Source organism: Parasteatoda tepidariorum, chromosome 7, assembly GCF_982258835.1.
Source record: "Parasteatoda tepidariorum strain Cologne lab strain chromosome 7, Ptep-v5.0, whole genome shotgun sequence".
Classification (NCBI taxonomy): domain Eukaryota; kingdom Metazoa; phylum Arthropoda; class Arachnida; order Araneae; family Theridiidae; genus Parasteatoda; species Parasteatoda tepidariorum.
In genome coordinates this window covers 20,254,598-20,268,234 of record NC_141761.1, presented here as the reverse complement: position 1 = coordinate 20,268,234, position 13,637 = coordinate 20,254,598, and the positions used below count along the sequence as shown (strand labels likewise).

The window sequence follows — 13,637 nt, the reverse complement described above, 5'->3', positions numbered from 1 at the left end:
TTTTATATATAATTTTTATCAGCCATCCAAATGTTACTTCTATAAATGCCTTTTTCCTACAAATCCTATTTTTTTTCTTTTTAAACTTAACAAAAATAAATATTTTTCACTGAAATAAATGGACTTATAATGCAAAAATAGTACTAATCTTTTATATTTTTATAAAAATGATTCCAAAGTAGGGTTTACTGAAAAAATAATGAATTGTTTATAAAATTCACATTACAAATGAAATAGATAGGATAATACATGAAATAGTAATGACTGTATTTGTCCGACGCAAATTCCATCTCGAAATTCTGAATCTAATTTAGTCCTAATTATTACAATATTTAAGCTATGGGTTTATTAAATTTAGAAGAAAAAAATTAAATGAAAATTGAAAACTTTTTTATTAATTATTGAAAGATAATATTATTAGTTAGTTTTCTTCCTTTCTCAATGGAAGACAATTTACATCTTCGAGTGGGCTTTAGCATTCTTTAGAATTCCATTCTAATCTGCCTCATCTTTAACCCTGGTTTACTATACGGTTACTTAAGACGCTCAAGCCTCTTTACAGACAATTATTATAAAATAGTTAATTCAGCAGGTGGAAAAATTCCAACTTTAAACCGTGGCTGGGTGGCGCAGTTGGTTTGTCGTCGGCCTTCTGAGCCCAAGTTTGCGGGTTCGATCCCCGGCCCAGACACCGGATTTTCGGGATGCAGAAAATCCTCATCGGCCATGTCGTATGATTATGCGGCATGTAAAAGATCCCTGGAGTGCCTTATTGGCTCTTGGCATTTCCGGCAAAATTAAATTCCTAGTGCACTTTAGCATTCAAATAGAGTCTTGGTGCTGCCATCTAGTGAGGCAGAAACTAGACGTCCAAATTAACATGACCAACGGTATCTCACCCATTGTGATGGTCCTGAAAGAGTGGATACCACCTCTGGAGAACGCACTAGGTCTGCTTATCGGCAAGACCGATTGTGCAGCTCATTAGAAATAAAATTAAAAAAAATATTGATCATGAGTGGGCATTATATTATGATCACCTGATAGCCTTATGCAAGAGACAATGAGCAGATATCTTAGTGTTCATCTAGGAGGCTGGTATAGAGCTGACATGCTTAGAAGCATTCAGCTGCAATGCTTTTATTATGAACCAGGTAGTTTAGATGAGACACCATACCCACACATCGTTGTTGAAAAATTCAACTCCAATTATGATAATTTTGTCAGGATAATGCTTCTTGTCATACTATTTTTATTATTTTATTTAATTATGATCGAAACAATTTTAAATTGTAAGGCATACAATTTCTTATATAATTCTAAAGCGTGTAAATTTATTTGACAAAAAGCAAAATTTGTTTATTTGAAAAAATACATTTTTGGCGCATTGTACTTTACTACTACCTACATTACAATACATAACTTGTAACGTATTAAAATAACTAAAACAATCTGGATTGTTTTAGTTAGCTAACTCGGAATTCCGTGCTAACCTAATAAAAAACATGATACTGACGCAGACAAGATACCCATTTAATTATAAGTGATTTTATGGTTTTTGGCATGTTATAAAAATTTTATCTTTTTCCAAAAATTTCATCTTTGCAATGTTTGTATTAAACATTAAATTTCTATTCATTAGGTTTTTTACAAAGCATTCCTTGCTTGAGAAATATTTCAAGTGGTCTTGAGCACTGTAAAGAAAAATACGAAAGAAACCAACGAGACATAATTCTTGTGGAATATGAAGACAAAACGCACCTTCAGTGTTGGTAAGTAGTTAAAAAAAATATCTATTCAATTTTTAATGTAGATTTTAAAAACAGCATTATCGTGCCATTTCTTAACACAAGTGTCAGGTGTGCAGGTTTGAGCTAAATGGTTTAAAGCACAGTTATTTTGTCTGTTGTTAAGATTTGTTGGTGCCTGTCGATGCTTTTTACCAAAAAAATGTTCGTTAAAAGCACTTTAGGAACAACTACATGAAGCTTCATGGCTTAGTACCCCCTTGTGAGCATAGCTGTAAAACAGGGATGATTGTGCTCCGGAAAAATCCGGATTTCCGGAATTTTTGCTAACAGTGATCCGGAAATTTCCGGCAATCGAAGGTCCAGACGTTTCAAGAAATCATTGATCACAGAAGTTTCCGGAAATCAAATTTTCAAAGGTGGAACTTAAAAACACAGTTTATTTTATTTGTTTGTAAGGGAGAGCCAGAGAGATACTTTATAAGCTTATATTTATGATTAATATTAGTTTTTATCAGTAAATAGTTGTTATTAATCATAAACTCAAGAAAGAAAGACATATTTGGAAAGTTTAATTACTTCTCCAGGTCATCATAGGTATTTGTAAATGGTATAGGTATGTGTAAAATTTTAAATATATTTTAGGTAAACTAAGAAATATTGAGAAAAAGGAAGAAAAAAAACCTTGTTTAAATTTTTTTCAATTTAAACTGTTTTTTTTTTTTTTTTTAAACTTAAGAAATTTTCCGGAATTTTGACTTGGGCTCACAATCACCCCTATACTGTAAACGCAATCCCTGTGCTTCAGTATATACTTAGTTACAGCTACTGAGCATCCTAAACTCTTGTATTTTCGTAATTTATTTGTTCATTTAATTTATTTTGAATCACAAACAACAATGTATAACTTGTATAAAAACAGTTATGGAAAATAAAAATGTTACATTTGGTTAGGTTTATACGATAAGTTGTCATTTTCCCAGAGATTCGCCAAACTTGCTTTTGATAAATTTATTGAAACATATTTTAAAGTCTCCTTCACATTCTATCGGTATCCATTAGTTTCTACTTCTTATTCTCTTTAAAAAACTGTGTGACGAGAGTAGAGATTGACATTGACTTCTTCCATCATAAGATACCTTAAACTTGATCGAGTCAGCATCTTTTATATACTACTGAATTGATGTTTAAAAATTGTAGTGGTAGTTACGCCAAAACTAATACTGTTTGTGACCCGTATAACTAAAGTATATTTCTATCTTATTAAAAATAGTTATTAAATTTATTTTATGATAAATCAGTTGTCCCAGTATTTTGTTTGTCTACAACAGTGGACCAAATATAAATCAGCAATTCAAATGGAGCTATTAGGATTGTCCTGTAAGTGCTAAAGCTTATTATTTGTTCATAACTTTTTAAAGATACACTGAGTGGCCAAATTATTATGACCACCCCTTCAGTCGTCTGCTTCCATACCCTATACGGCGCAATGTGCGTCGAACAGTACGTTCACAGTTGCTCCTTGATTAAGATCACTTGCAATTTGTCGCACTGTTGCCCTCCTGTTGCGCTGCTCTACCCTGGCCAGCCTTCTCTCTGATCGAGCATTCAGTACCCTGTGACGACCGCAAGTCTGACGTTGAGATCCGGTTTTTTGCTTGATTGTCCATTCTTTGTACACATTAACAACTGCTGCTCTAGAACACTTCACAAGTGCAGCCGTTTTGCTGATGCTCGTTCCGACACATCTCGCACCCACAATCATTCCACGTTGAAATTCAGTTAAATCACTTTTCTTTCCCATATCTGAACAAGCAACACAGTATAACTGATGACTCACTTGTCCAGCATTCCCGTGTTATGATTATCTTGCCCTCTAGCAGCAACGCTGTGACGCAATAACTCATTTGCATAAAGCTCTGAGGTGGTCATAATAATTTGGCCACTCAGTGTATTTTGTATAAAGATATTGGATGTATTGTAACATCATATTATCAATTCATCATTCATCACAACATCAAGATATGTTCAGTTCACCTCTCACTTTAGTACGTAGAGAACTTTGGGGCTGCAAACGGAGGGGTAACGCGCTTTTCTATAAAAATTTGGTTTTATACGTCAAAATTCTGATTTGAATATGGAAGACGATAAAGAGAACTGCATATTTCTATCATTTTTTTTTCTAAGTGGTTTCTTATTTCTCGCTCTAAGACTTTATCTTTTTCTTTATGTTAACGGTTATAGTTAACCTCCAATAACATTTTTGTTTCTGATGATTTAGTTCCATTTACTTCTCTAAAATATTTTTATTTATAGATATTAAATTTGTACTTGAAATTATAGTTATGCATTCGTATGTAAATTACATCAACGTGGTTAATGCAAATTAAATACATAATTCACATTAAATATCCCATAAACATGGGAATTAAAGTGTTTATACTTTATAGTTCACAAATAAAAGCAACACTAATTGTGAACTATAACGTATAAACATTTTTCCATCAAGTTAAACTACATATTTGAATGCCGGAAAATCCTACATTTCAGATAAATTGATTATGTAGTTCCCCTAAAAATAATTATTTTATTTTCTTACCTACTCTATCAATTTATTTCCAAAGATAAATTTTAGCTTTTTAGATTTTATAGCATAATTATGTTTTGACATTTACATAAACATTTTAAAGGTTGGCGCATTGAATTATTTTACAGTATGTATGTTACCGGCAAAGTATGAAACGCCGGTATTCTATAGAATTCCTAGGCATTGTATATAATGCCGGATGTTTTCAGGCAAAGTATGAAATATGAGAAGTATTACATACTTTCACTAGGCATTATATATAATACCTAGCCATTCTATAGAATGACAAATGCTATTTAGGCAAAGCATGAAAAAATAGCCCTGATGAGATTATTATGTAAATGATGTGCATTTCTCAAAAACAAAAGTGTTATTCTGAAAAAATGATGAGAGTGCCATTAAAAAAAAATATTCAAAATGAGTAAAGAAAAATGAAAGTTGCAAAAAACATAATTCATGCCTTTCTTATTAAGGGAAACAAAATTTTCATATAAAAAATAAGAAATTAACCTTCTTGTTGCAACATGGCAGGCTTGAATGACATTTTGAATTACATTTCATTACAATACGAAACGAATCGGAGATGCATTTTATACTTACTCATTCAGCATTCTATAGAATGCCTAGGAAATGTGTGAAATATAAATCGTTTCATACATTGCGTGCTAGTTTTAGGCATTATATACAATTCCTAGGCATTCTATAGAATGCCGGATTTCGAACTTTGCCGGTAACATGTATAACAACTGTATTTGCATGATTAATCGAACACAAAGTTATTTCTTTTTATTTTATTCATATAACATTAATGATCCATTTTTATTTATTTCTTGTTCAGCTCATTCGATGGATATAGACGTTGTTTATTGATGGTGTTATATACACAAGAAGATTGCCGTGAAACTGCAAGCGATTTCTTGACTAAATTATCTGACAGAATGGGTGGCATTTTGACCCAAGGAACTTGCTCCGAACACTTTGAACGCTGCACCGGTCCTTCTTCTGGAATAAAATTTGAACCATCAAAGCTTATATGGATAGCAGCACTTCTGCTCACTTTTTTGGCTGTATAATCATCTAAATGATGATGTGTTCATCTCAAGTAGAAATCATCCATTTTCATGATCACAGTTTTTCAAACACGACGTTTGTTTGTATTTACACTGCCGTGGAATTTGAACTCTTGTTTGAGGATCTGAAGAAACTAATACAAAGGTTAAATTTATAACTGATTATTCGCAAGTTAAACTGAACCTGATTAAATTTACCTTGAATTTTAATATGGTACAAATTTTCTAAAACCTTAATAAGACGTCAATTTGAACCATTTTCCTGTCAATTTGTACCGTAATACAGCGTGGTCACTTTCTGATTAATTTGGTTCATTTGCATGAAAGTATGGTTCAGTTTAGTACGCTATTGAGTTCACAGCAAATTTGAACTGTATTGTGTGGAACATGAGCGTGCTACTAAAAGTTGTAAATTTCTTTTTTATTTAATCTATTGCATTACTTTTTAAAATTATTATTGAAGTCATTTCAAGTCTAAATACATTTATTTATGTAATAATTATGTTATTAATATCAGATTTTTCCTAAAACAATTTTTTTTTAAATATTCTCTAACTTCAACTTTAATGATCCGCGCTAAATTCAACAATATTGGACTCAACAATATTCAAATTATAGTTTAACTTATTTATTTCAAATTATCAGTTTGAAAAATACCTGCAGTTTTATTAAACATTAAGCTTCTTTAAGTTTTGACTAAAATGATTAGTTGAAATTATGCATAAGTGGAATCATTTGAAAAACATTAACATTTGACTTTGCCTTTTAAACTTCGCTTTATTTGGTGTTTTCCACTTTGCTTTCAGTAGCTTTCGTCATAAAAATATTACACCTTTGTGTTAATAACTAAATAAGTTATTCTGAATAATTAATTTTATAGATATCACCTTTGCTGACTTATGTTCTAAACACTTGTCCTTATATTATTTATAATAAGTATTATCTGTCATTTTAATACTTGTATTTTAACAGCATTTTAATTATTTGTTGTCTTGTATTTTTACGCCTTTTATCAGAATAGTTTCTTTTATTTTATTAATGCTCTTTAAAAATAAAAGAACTTATTTTGTTCGATAAATAATGCAACAAGCATTATAGACAAAAATATTTGATTTGTGACCTATTAAATTTTATTTTTGCAAAAAATAATTGTTTGGCGAAATAGTAAATTTGTTTAAATTAATAAGCAAAATTTAAGCACAAATATGGAGTTGGAAAGAAATTGATATTAAAAAAAGGTTTTCAAATCATATTTCCCCTAGACTAAAATGATTTTTCATTGTAGACTTACTTAAAAGATTACGATTGTCACGTTTCAATTCAAGTTGCTTTTTTCTTTACATAAAAAGAATGAAAAGAAAAATAAATAGAAAAAAAATAAATAGATAAAAAAAAAAGTAAAAAACGGGGAAACTTGTATAAAGAAGTTTATTTGCAGTTTTAGAAACTATTCTTTAAGCTGTTTAACTACTGTGTTCGTGTATTCGTGTACTATACAATGTATATATATTTTTGTGATCGATGTTGTGTTCAGTTATATTGTACTATTGAATTATTGAGTTATTTAAAATAGTAGCTTTTAATATATTTCAATAAAATCTATATTTATGTGGAATATGCTTTTTTTGAAATTTTTTAAGCCGATACTTTGTTTAACTAGTTAAGTGATACATTTTATTTTCGAAGCAGTGATAAGTGATGAGATTTTGATCACTTATCACTTCTTGATCACTTATTTCGATTGGTAATCCATCACTTTTTCAGGAATCACTTTTTGATCATTCTAAATAGTAATTTGTAATTTTGAATTATTTTTTATTTTATTTTATTCCTATATTTTTGAAAAAAGGAATAAAATAATATTTATGTAGTTTAAAAATCATATATTAGGGGAACCGGAAAGTAATGTCGTTTCGCTGCATTTGATATTTGTTATCAAGATTTCATTTTTAATCGATAATAAATTCAACCCAGTTAGCAACAACCTTTCAATGCTGAATCGAAATGGATCGAAAAAAATGAATTGGTTTTTAAGACTAACGAATATTTAATGTGTCGAAACGACATTACTCTCCAGTCCCCCTAATATTTTGGAACAATATTAAAACTGTAATTATTTTTTTTCCATAAATCAATTTCTTCCAATTTCTAGTTCACAAAATACATATATAAAAATTGAACACATGTTCCTAAAAATCTGGAAGCTAGGCCATGTGATAAAGATTAAGAATATTTATTTTCTATATATATATATATTTACAGTGTGTGTGTGGTGAGCAGCCTATCGAGCTACATAGTTCGTTACAGCTGGTTACAGTGCACAAAGGAAATAATAAATAAAAAATATCAACTAAATAACTTTCATTCTAATGTTCGGATTGCCACGCATTAAGTGTAAATTTTAATGATTCCAGGGGTGGACTTCAAATATGCTGGTTAATAAGTACTAAAAATTTATTAAGTGAAATTGCTAACGACAAATTGAAAACAAAGGCGATAATTTAAAAAAAAATAGGAAAAACCACGGAAGCTGAAAATTTAATATAATTTTTAAATAAATAAACGTGAAAAAACGAAAGTAGAAGACTCGCAGTGGTAGAGAGAAACAAATTAGAGCAAAATGCATTTCCACGATCCATGAGAAAGCGAGGAACTCATATCGTTAGTGAATCGGGATTCATATAAATAAAACAAGATACCCGGGCATCAAGATAAGCTTATGTAAATAAGATGGAAAGCATTAGGGCATTATCGAAATTGAGTTTGAGCCCAAGATTCATTTCAATAATGAGCGGCAATGGATGATTTATCACATTCTTGGTTATAAACCTATCAATTATGTTTCTTTTAAAAAAATTTAGAGCGTGCCTGGTTTGTCCAAAGTAGCAAAGTGTGCTCTGGTAAGTTATTCCTTTTCCATGTCTCACTCTCGGCTACCGCAAATTCATCCAGCTTTGTTTTTCCCGTTATTTTCCATTTTTCGTTGATGACCGTTTATTTACTGTTTCAAGTCACTTTTATTTCGCTCATTCACGTCTGACAACTTTTGAGAAGGTTCGAACCCCACCGGCCGAAGACTCCTCGTGAAGTAAATTGTGACTGATGCACGTTAAATCTGTCGAGTCGCAAAGTCCTCTATGTTCCCATAACAAATCAAAACCTCAGGGGGTACTGGATTGGAGATCGATCGTTCTCTGATTCAGGTCAAAATTACGATCTGTGGATGAATGAATGAATGGGTTCACCGTATAAACGGGTGCGACGTATGGGTGTGGCAGAAGTCGAATTATTGGCCAAAGATGGCCAAGCCACTGGAAAACAAGAACAACCGCACCTTTCTGCCTAAACAGGCATACGTTAACAACAACTTTTCAGGCTCTTACTTTTGAAGGCATGAAACATTTGCTCCAAAAATAGGAAGACGGTAATAAAAGTTGACATGTTTCGAGCGTTCAAAATTAGGGGTCCTTTCTCACGACGTAAAGTCGATTCACAACGTGAATTTTTGAATGCTCAAAGCGTATCGATTCTTATAATCATCTTCATATTTTTTTGAAGCTAGTGAACTTCTTAATTTTTTTTCTCTGTTTTTTGGGATTATTTAATTAGTAACACAATATATTAAACCAAAATATTCCATGCGATAACAAAATAAGTTATACATCAGATAACAGCATAGGCTCTTGAATTTTAGAAATAATAATAATTGATCACAACTTTCAAAAAATAGCTACAAAGCTCATTATTTTACCGTCTACTTCCTTACTCGTATGTATTTTTATTTGTCGGTTTCGTAATTTAATATGCTTTATAATGTAATTTTTTTATCGGTTCCAAAATTTACTATAGATATATTTTAGGATATACTTCAAATACACTTGGACAGAGGTAATTTTAGAGAGTTTTTAGTTGTTCTAATATGTATTAACTATGTATAGCTCAAACAAATAAAAATCTAGGAAAACATAATAATTTGTCTGTTCATTCTTAGAGAAAAAGGGTGCGATTAATTAAAATGATCAAGCGTTTTGCACTGCGTAATTTCAAAACAGCAAATTGCTCTTAATTTTTTAACAAGGTTTGATTTTGAGCTAACTGGCTATAAATCTAAGAAAATTTTTTTTTAAAAATTACAATTGCTCAGTTCGAATGTTTAATTTAAAGAAAATCTTGTATTTCTACTGAGAAATGAACTATTTCTTCTAAAAAATATAAATTTTATTATCGACTGGAAAAACCTTCACCTTCAAATCAAAATGTACTCGCAATCAGGAAAAAAAAAGGTCCCAATAGTCTGTAGATAGGTTAAAAGCTTGATTCCCTTAATGTTAATCTCCTTTTAAACGTGAATCTTTTCCATTTTAAATATGACAAGGTTACAAGTGGATTGGCTATTTTTAATCAAATATCTCAAATTGATAAATATTTCGTGGCTCGTTTTAACAATTATTTATTTCCATTAATATTATTAATACAATGATTTAAAGAACTGATTTTGCTATTTAAAAGGAGACAGATCAGGTGAAAAAAAATCTCATACTTTTGTAAAATAACCTTCATTGAATATTTAGATCATGATAGTTAACATAATAATCAGGGATTTGAAAAGTATAACCATCATTCAATAGATTTATAAGTATGAGCCTATTTTTATTTTATTTTATCTATTTATATTGAGTTATTGTTGTAAGTTGTAGATGAAACAGAACTAAACAGTTTGGTAATAAGGCTGTAATAAATAATTGGAAATAAAAAGAAAAATATTTTCATCTGCTTTTGAATCGTTATTGTATGCAGTGTACGTCCGTTTGTTTAAAAGATTCAGTCCATAATGTCAGACTTTTTTTCAGTTCTAATGATAGCCTTCTCTACATTGTCATAAAGTGTCACACTTAATCAAACTCCTCTCATAACTTGACTTCGAAATGTATACTTCTTAGACAAAAAAATAAGAAAATAAGTAATACAAAAATAAATTTGCGAAGATAAAATGTTTTTTTTTTTTATTTATTTATTTAATGTTAACTAAAATATGTGTTGTCATGAATACTTATTGCTACCCTCCCCTATGTCATAAAGAGTCACAATTCTATGAATCTCCACCCTCCTCTGAAGGACGGTCTTTAACTGTACATATTGTGTTATTCCTTAGTAAAACAAAGAAATAAAATAAGGCTTTGACGTATGAAAGGATCAACGCTTATATGAATAAATGGACATTTGGCAATTTGAGATAAGTCGGATATGGAGGTTATTTTATTCTTGCAAATTGTAAACTCTATTAATCTATAACAGGGACCACCATTTTTTTTTTCTTTTTAATCACAGACGGCCAAAAATTTGATAATTCTCCTATCCACCCTTCTATAAAGAATTGATTGAATAAAATGACCCGTTTCTTAAATGATTTATATTTTATTTTTGCACTAGCAATGATAACGTTTGATCATTTACTAGTCTAGCAATGTTTGGTTCGAAATTTGTCAGTTTCAGTCTTAAATTTCCACATTCAATTTATTTATCTGCTTTGTTAAAAAAGAATTAGCATGACCGAAGCCAGATTTGACCATACATGAGCTTGAGAATGTAAGTAAATAGAGGAATGACTCATTACAAAATTTTGAATCTTTTTGAGTAATATTTATATTTATACAAAATTACCACATAGTTAAATAATGAAAAAGGTTAACTAATAATTCAATGATTTCTACTTGCAAATTACTACTGATATTTTCAACTTAGCAGAAAGCGGCTCGATATTCTATTATAAGATACCCATATTTTCAACATCTCCAAAACGTAGTTTAAAATCATTGCTAAAATTTTTAGGTCTTTGAGATTGAATGGCATTGGTAGTCATTCATCGATCCACTAGATCGAAACGATCTCTTATATCTAGGGTTCTATAGCGATCACATGGGTGATCTCTGATCTAAAGTGTCCCATTTGTAGTTCTCGAATTTATTTTTCTACTGAAACAAAATAAATCAAATAAATATTTTTTGTTTAATTTCAGTTATTTAATTTTTTTTATTATTTATTCATTTACTTTTATTTATTTATTTACTTATTTTTATTTATTTATTTATTTACTTATTTATTTTTATTTATTTATTTATTTTTATTTATTTACTTACTTTTACTTATTTATTTACTTGTATTTATTTATTTACTTGTATTTATTTATTTACTTTTACTTATTTATTTATTTATTTATTTTAGTAATAAAATGTACCATTTATATTCTAGGAATAAAACGAACTTTTACTTAAGATTCCTCTTCACCCTAAAAGTATACTTAACTACACTGAAGTTATTTTTTTTAGAATCTTTTTTAATTATTTAAAAATGTTAAGGATACATAATTCATTTATTACTTCAAAAACGTTTAATCGGACTTTTTTTTAAATGATTGTCTTATTTAATGGTTAAATTTCATGTAGAATTTTTCCTATAAATCATATCATTTATATAATTTTTTTGATTGGAATACTTAACAAGATTTTTTTTAATACAGGCTTTTACTTAAGTCTTTCAATGTTATAGTTTTTATTTTAATTTATAATTGTTCGTTTTGTAGATAATAGATGGCAGTACCTGTCATTTAATCATAAGAGTAGAAAAGTCTTGGAGAAATAGGTGAGATTTAAAATTCGTCTATCAGTAGACTATTTGCTAGTACTTCATGGTTTAAACAGCACTTACATTTTATAAAACATTACACATAATAAAAATAAAATTGAAGCAATTATTAAAAAATAATAACTTATAGAAATAACTATCTAATAGAATATAAAAATAATAACTAATAGAAATAATTATAGAAACCAAATTATTACAGCAACTAATAAAACATAGAGTATTATTAAATGCACTCTAATCATAAATAATCAAGAAAATACTGATTTTGATTTTATAACTTCAAATATAATAGGAGATGACTTCTCTTTACATTTCATACTATTAAAGGGAATAAGATAATTTCTTTTCAATCGTGTTTTTTACATTATCGTTTTTATCGAATTAAAACATAATTTTTTTAATAAATGTCATCAATAACTATCAATAGTTCTTTTTATTTGTAATGCAACAAGGTTTGTTTAAAAATCCTGACATCCGCAATGACCAACAAGGCTTTTGTTATTTTATCTGATGCATTAGTCAATGGGATTAAAAGAGTGAGCCGTTTTGGTGTTTTTTGTTTCGACTAATTTTCAAATACCGCTCAAAAGTTAAGTGTCTCTTACCAAAACAAGAAAACAAAACGTTTTACGTTTTACTGAAACTCCAAATAAAAAAAAGTTATTAATATTGTAATATATAAATAATAAAAAATTAAATTTTGGAGGTTTTATGATAAGATGCATAAAAATAAATAACAAAAAGGCGCAGTTGTTTAATTGACTTCGTCATTTAATTCATTAATGGAAAAATACAGAAAATCTTATCAATGAAAAAAAATAAAAAACTCAAATTAAAAAATAACAGTATGAAATTGTTTCAAGGAAAAGAAATTGCAAACATATTAAAAGAAAATATTGCATTTATGCCCCACCAGAATAACTAATTAAAAAAAGGAACAGAGGCCGTGAAATGTTTAAACCCATCAAGAATTACCAGGGTTACAACACGGAGAAAAATTTAATTTTGGTTAATAAAACTAAATTATACAGTATTTAAACTGTTCATTTGGTAATTTTTCCGTTCATATGGTAATGCTTTACAATAAAACTTTGATTTTCAAAAAATATAGTTCTTATTACCACACATTTAAGAAAAAATGAAGAACTTAAAAGTAAATTTTACCGATGATTTTTACACCATGCTCTAAAGTAGCATGAAAAAATTAAAACATTTTTACATTTAACAGATTTTTTCACATATTACAAAGTTATTTATCTACCTTTTTTTGTTTTTCCGTTGAGCCAGACACACGGTAAATTTTATCATATTCTGGTAAATTTGACCATACTTTTTTTTTCTCTGTGAAAAGTTGGATTAAGCAGTAGCTGTGCTTTTATAAGTTACGATAAATAGTTCTTTATTTTGTAAAATTTTCTGTGAAATTCATTAACATCAAAATTTGATTAATTCTATTAGCTCTTTTATCAGCTTCAAATTGCTATGATTAAAATTTTAATAAATTTGCACCGAATAACGGTACCTCATACGGTACCAGTACACTTATTTATGTTTAATAAAAACATTACAGAACCAAGAGCTTTTACAATT

At 29.0% G+C, this 13,637-nt stretch overlaps 1 protein-coding gene across 1 annotated transcript in view; it reads left to right on the top strand.

The window, feature by feature from the left end:
• The window catches only part of LOC122270447 (uncharacterized), a 44,420-nt gene extending 37,400 nt beyond the window's left edge, over nucleotides 1-7,020 (top strand). Inside the window, exons 4-5 of the mRNA XM_087167466.1 lie at nucleotides 1,643-1,772; nucleotides 5,174-7,020. Of these exons, the coding sequence (XP_087023592.1) occupies nucleotides 1,643-1,772; nucleotides 5,174-5,408 (365 nt within the window). The 3' untranslated portion in view covers nucleotides 5,409-7,020. The remainder of the gene's footprint in view (nucleotides 1-1,642; nucleotides 1,773-5,173) is intronic.
• The last annotated feature ends 6,617 nt before the right edge of the window (nucleotides 7,021-13,637 follow it).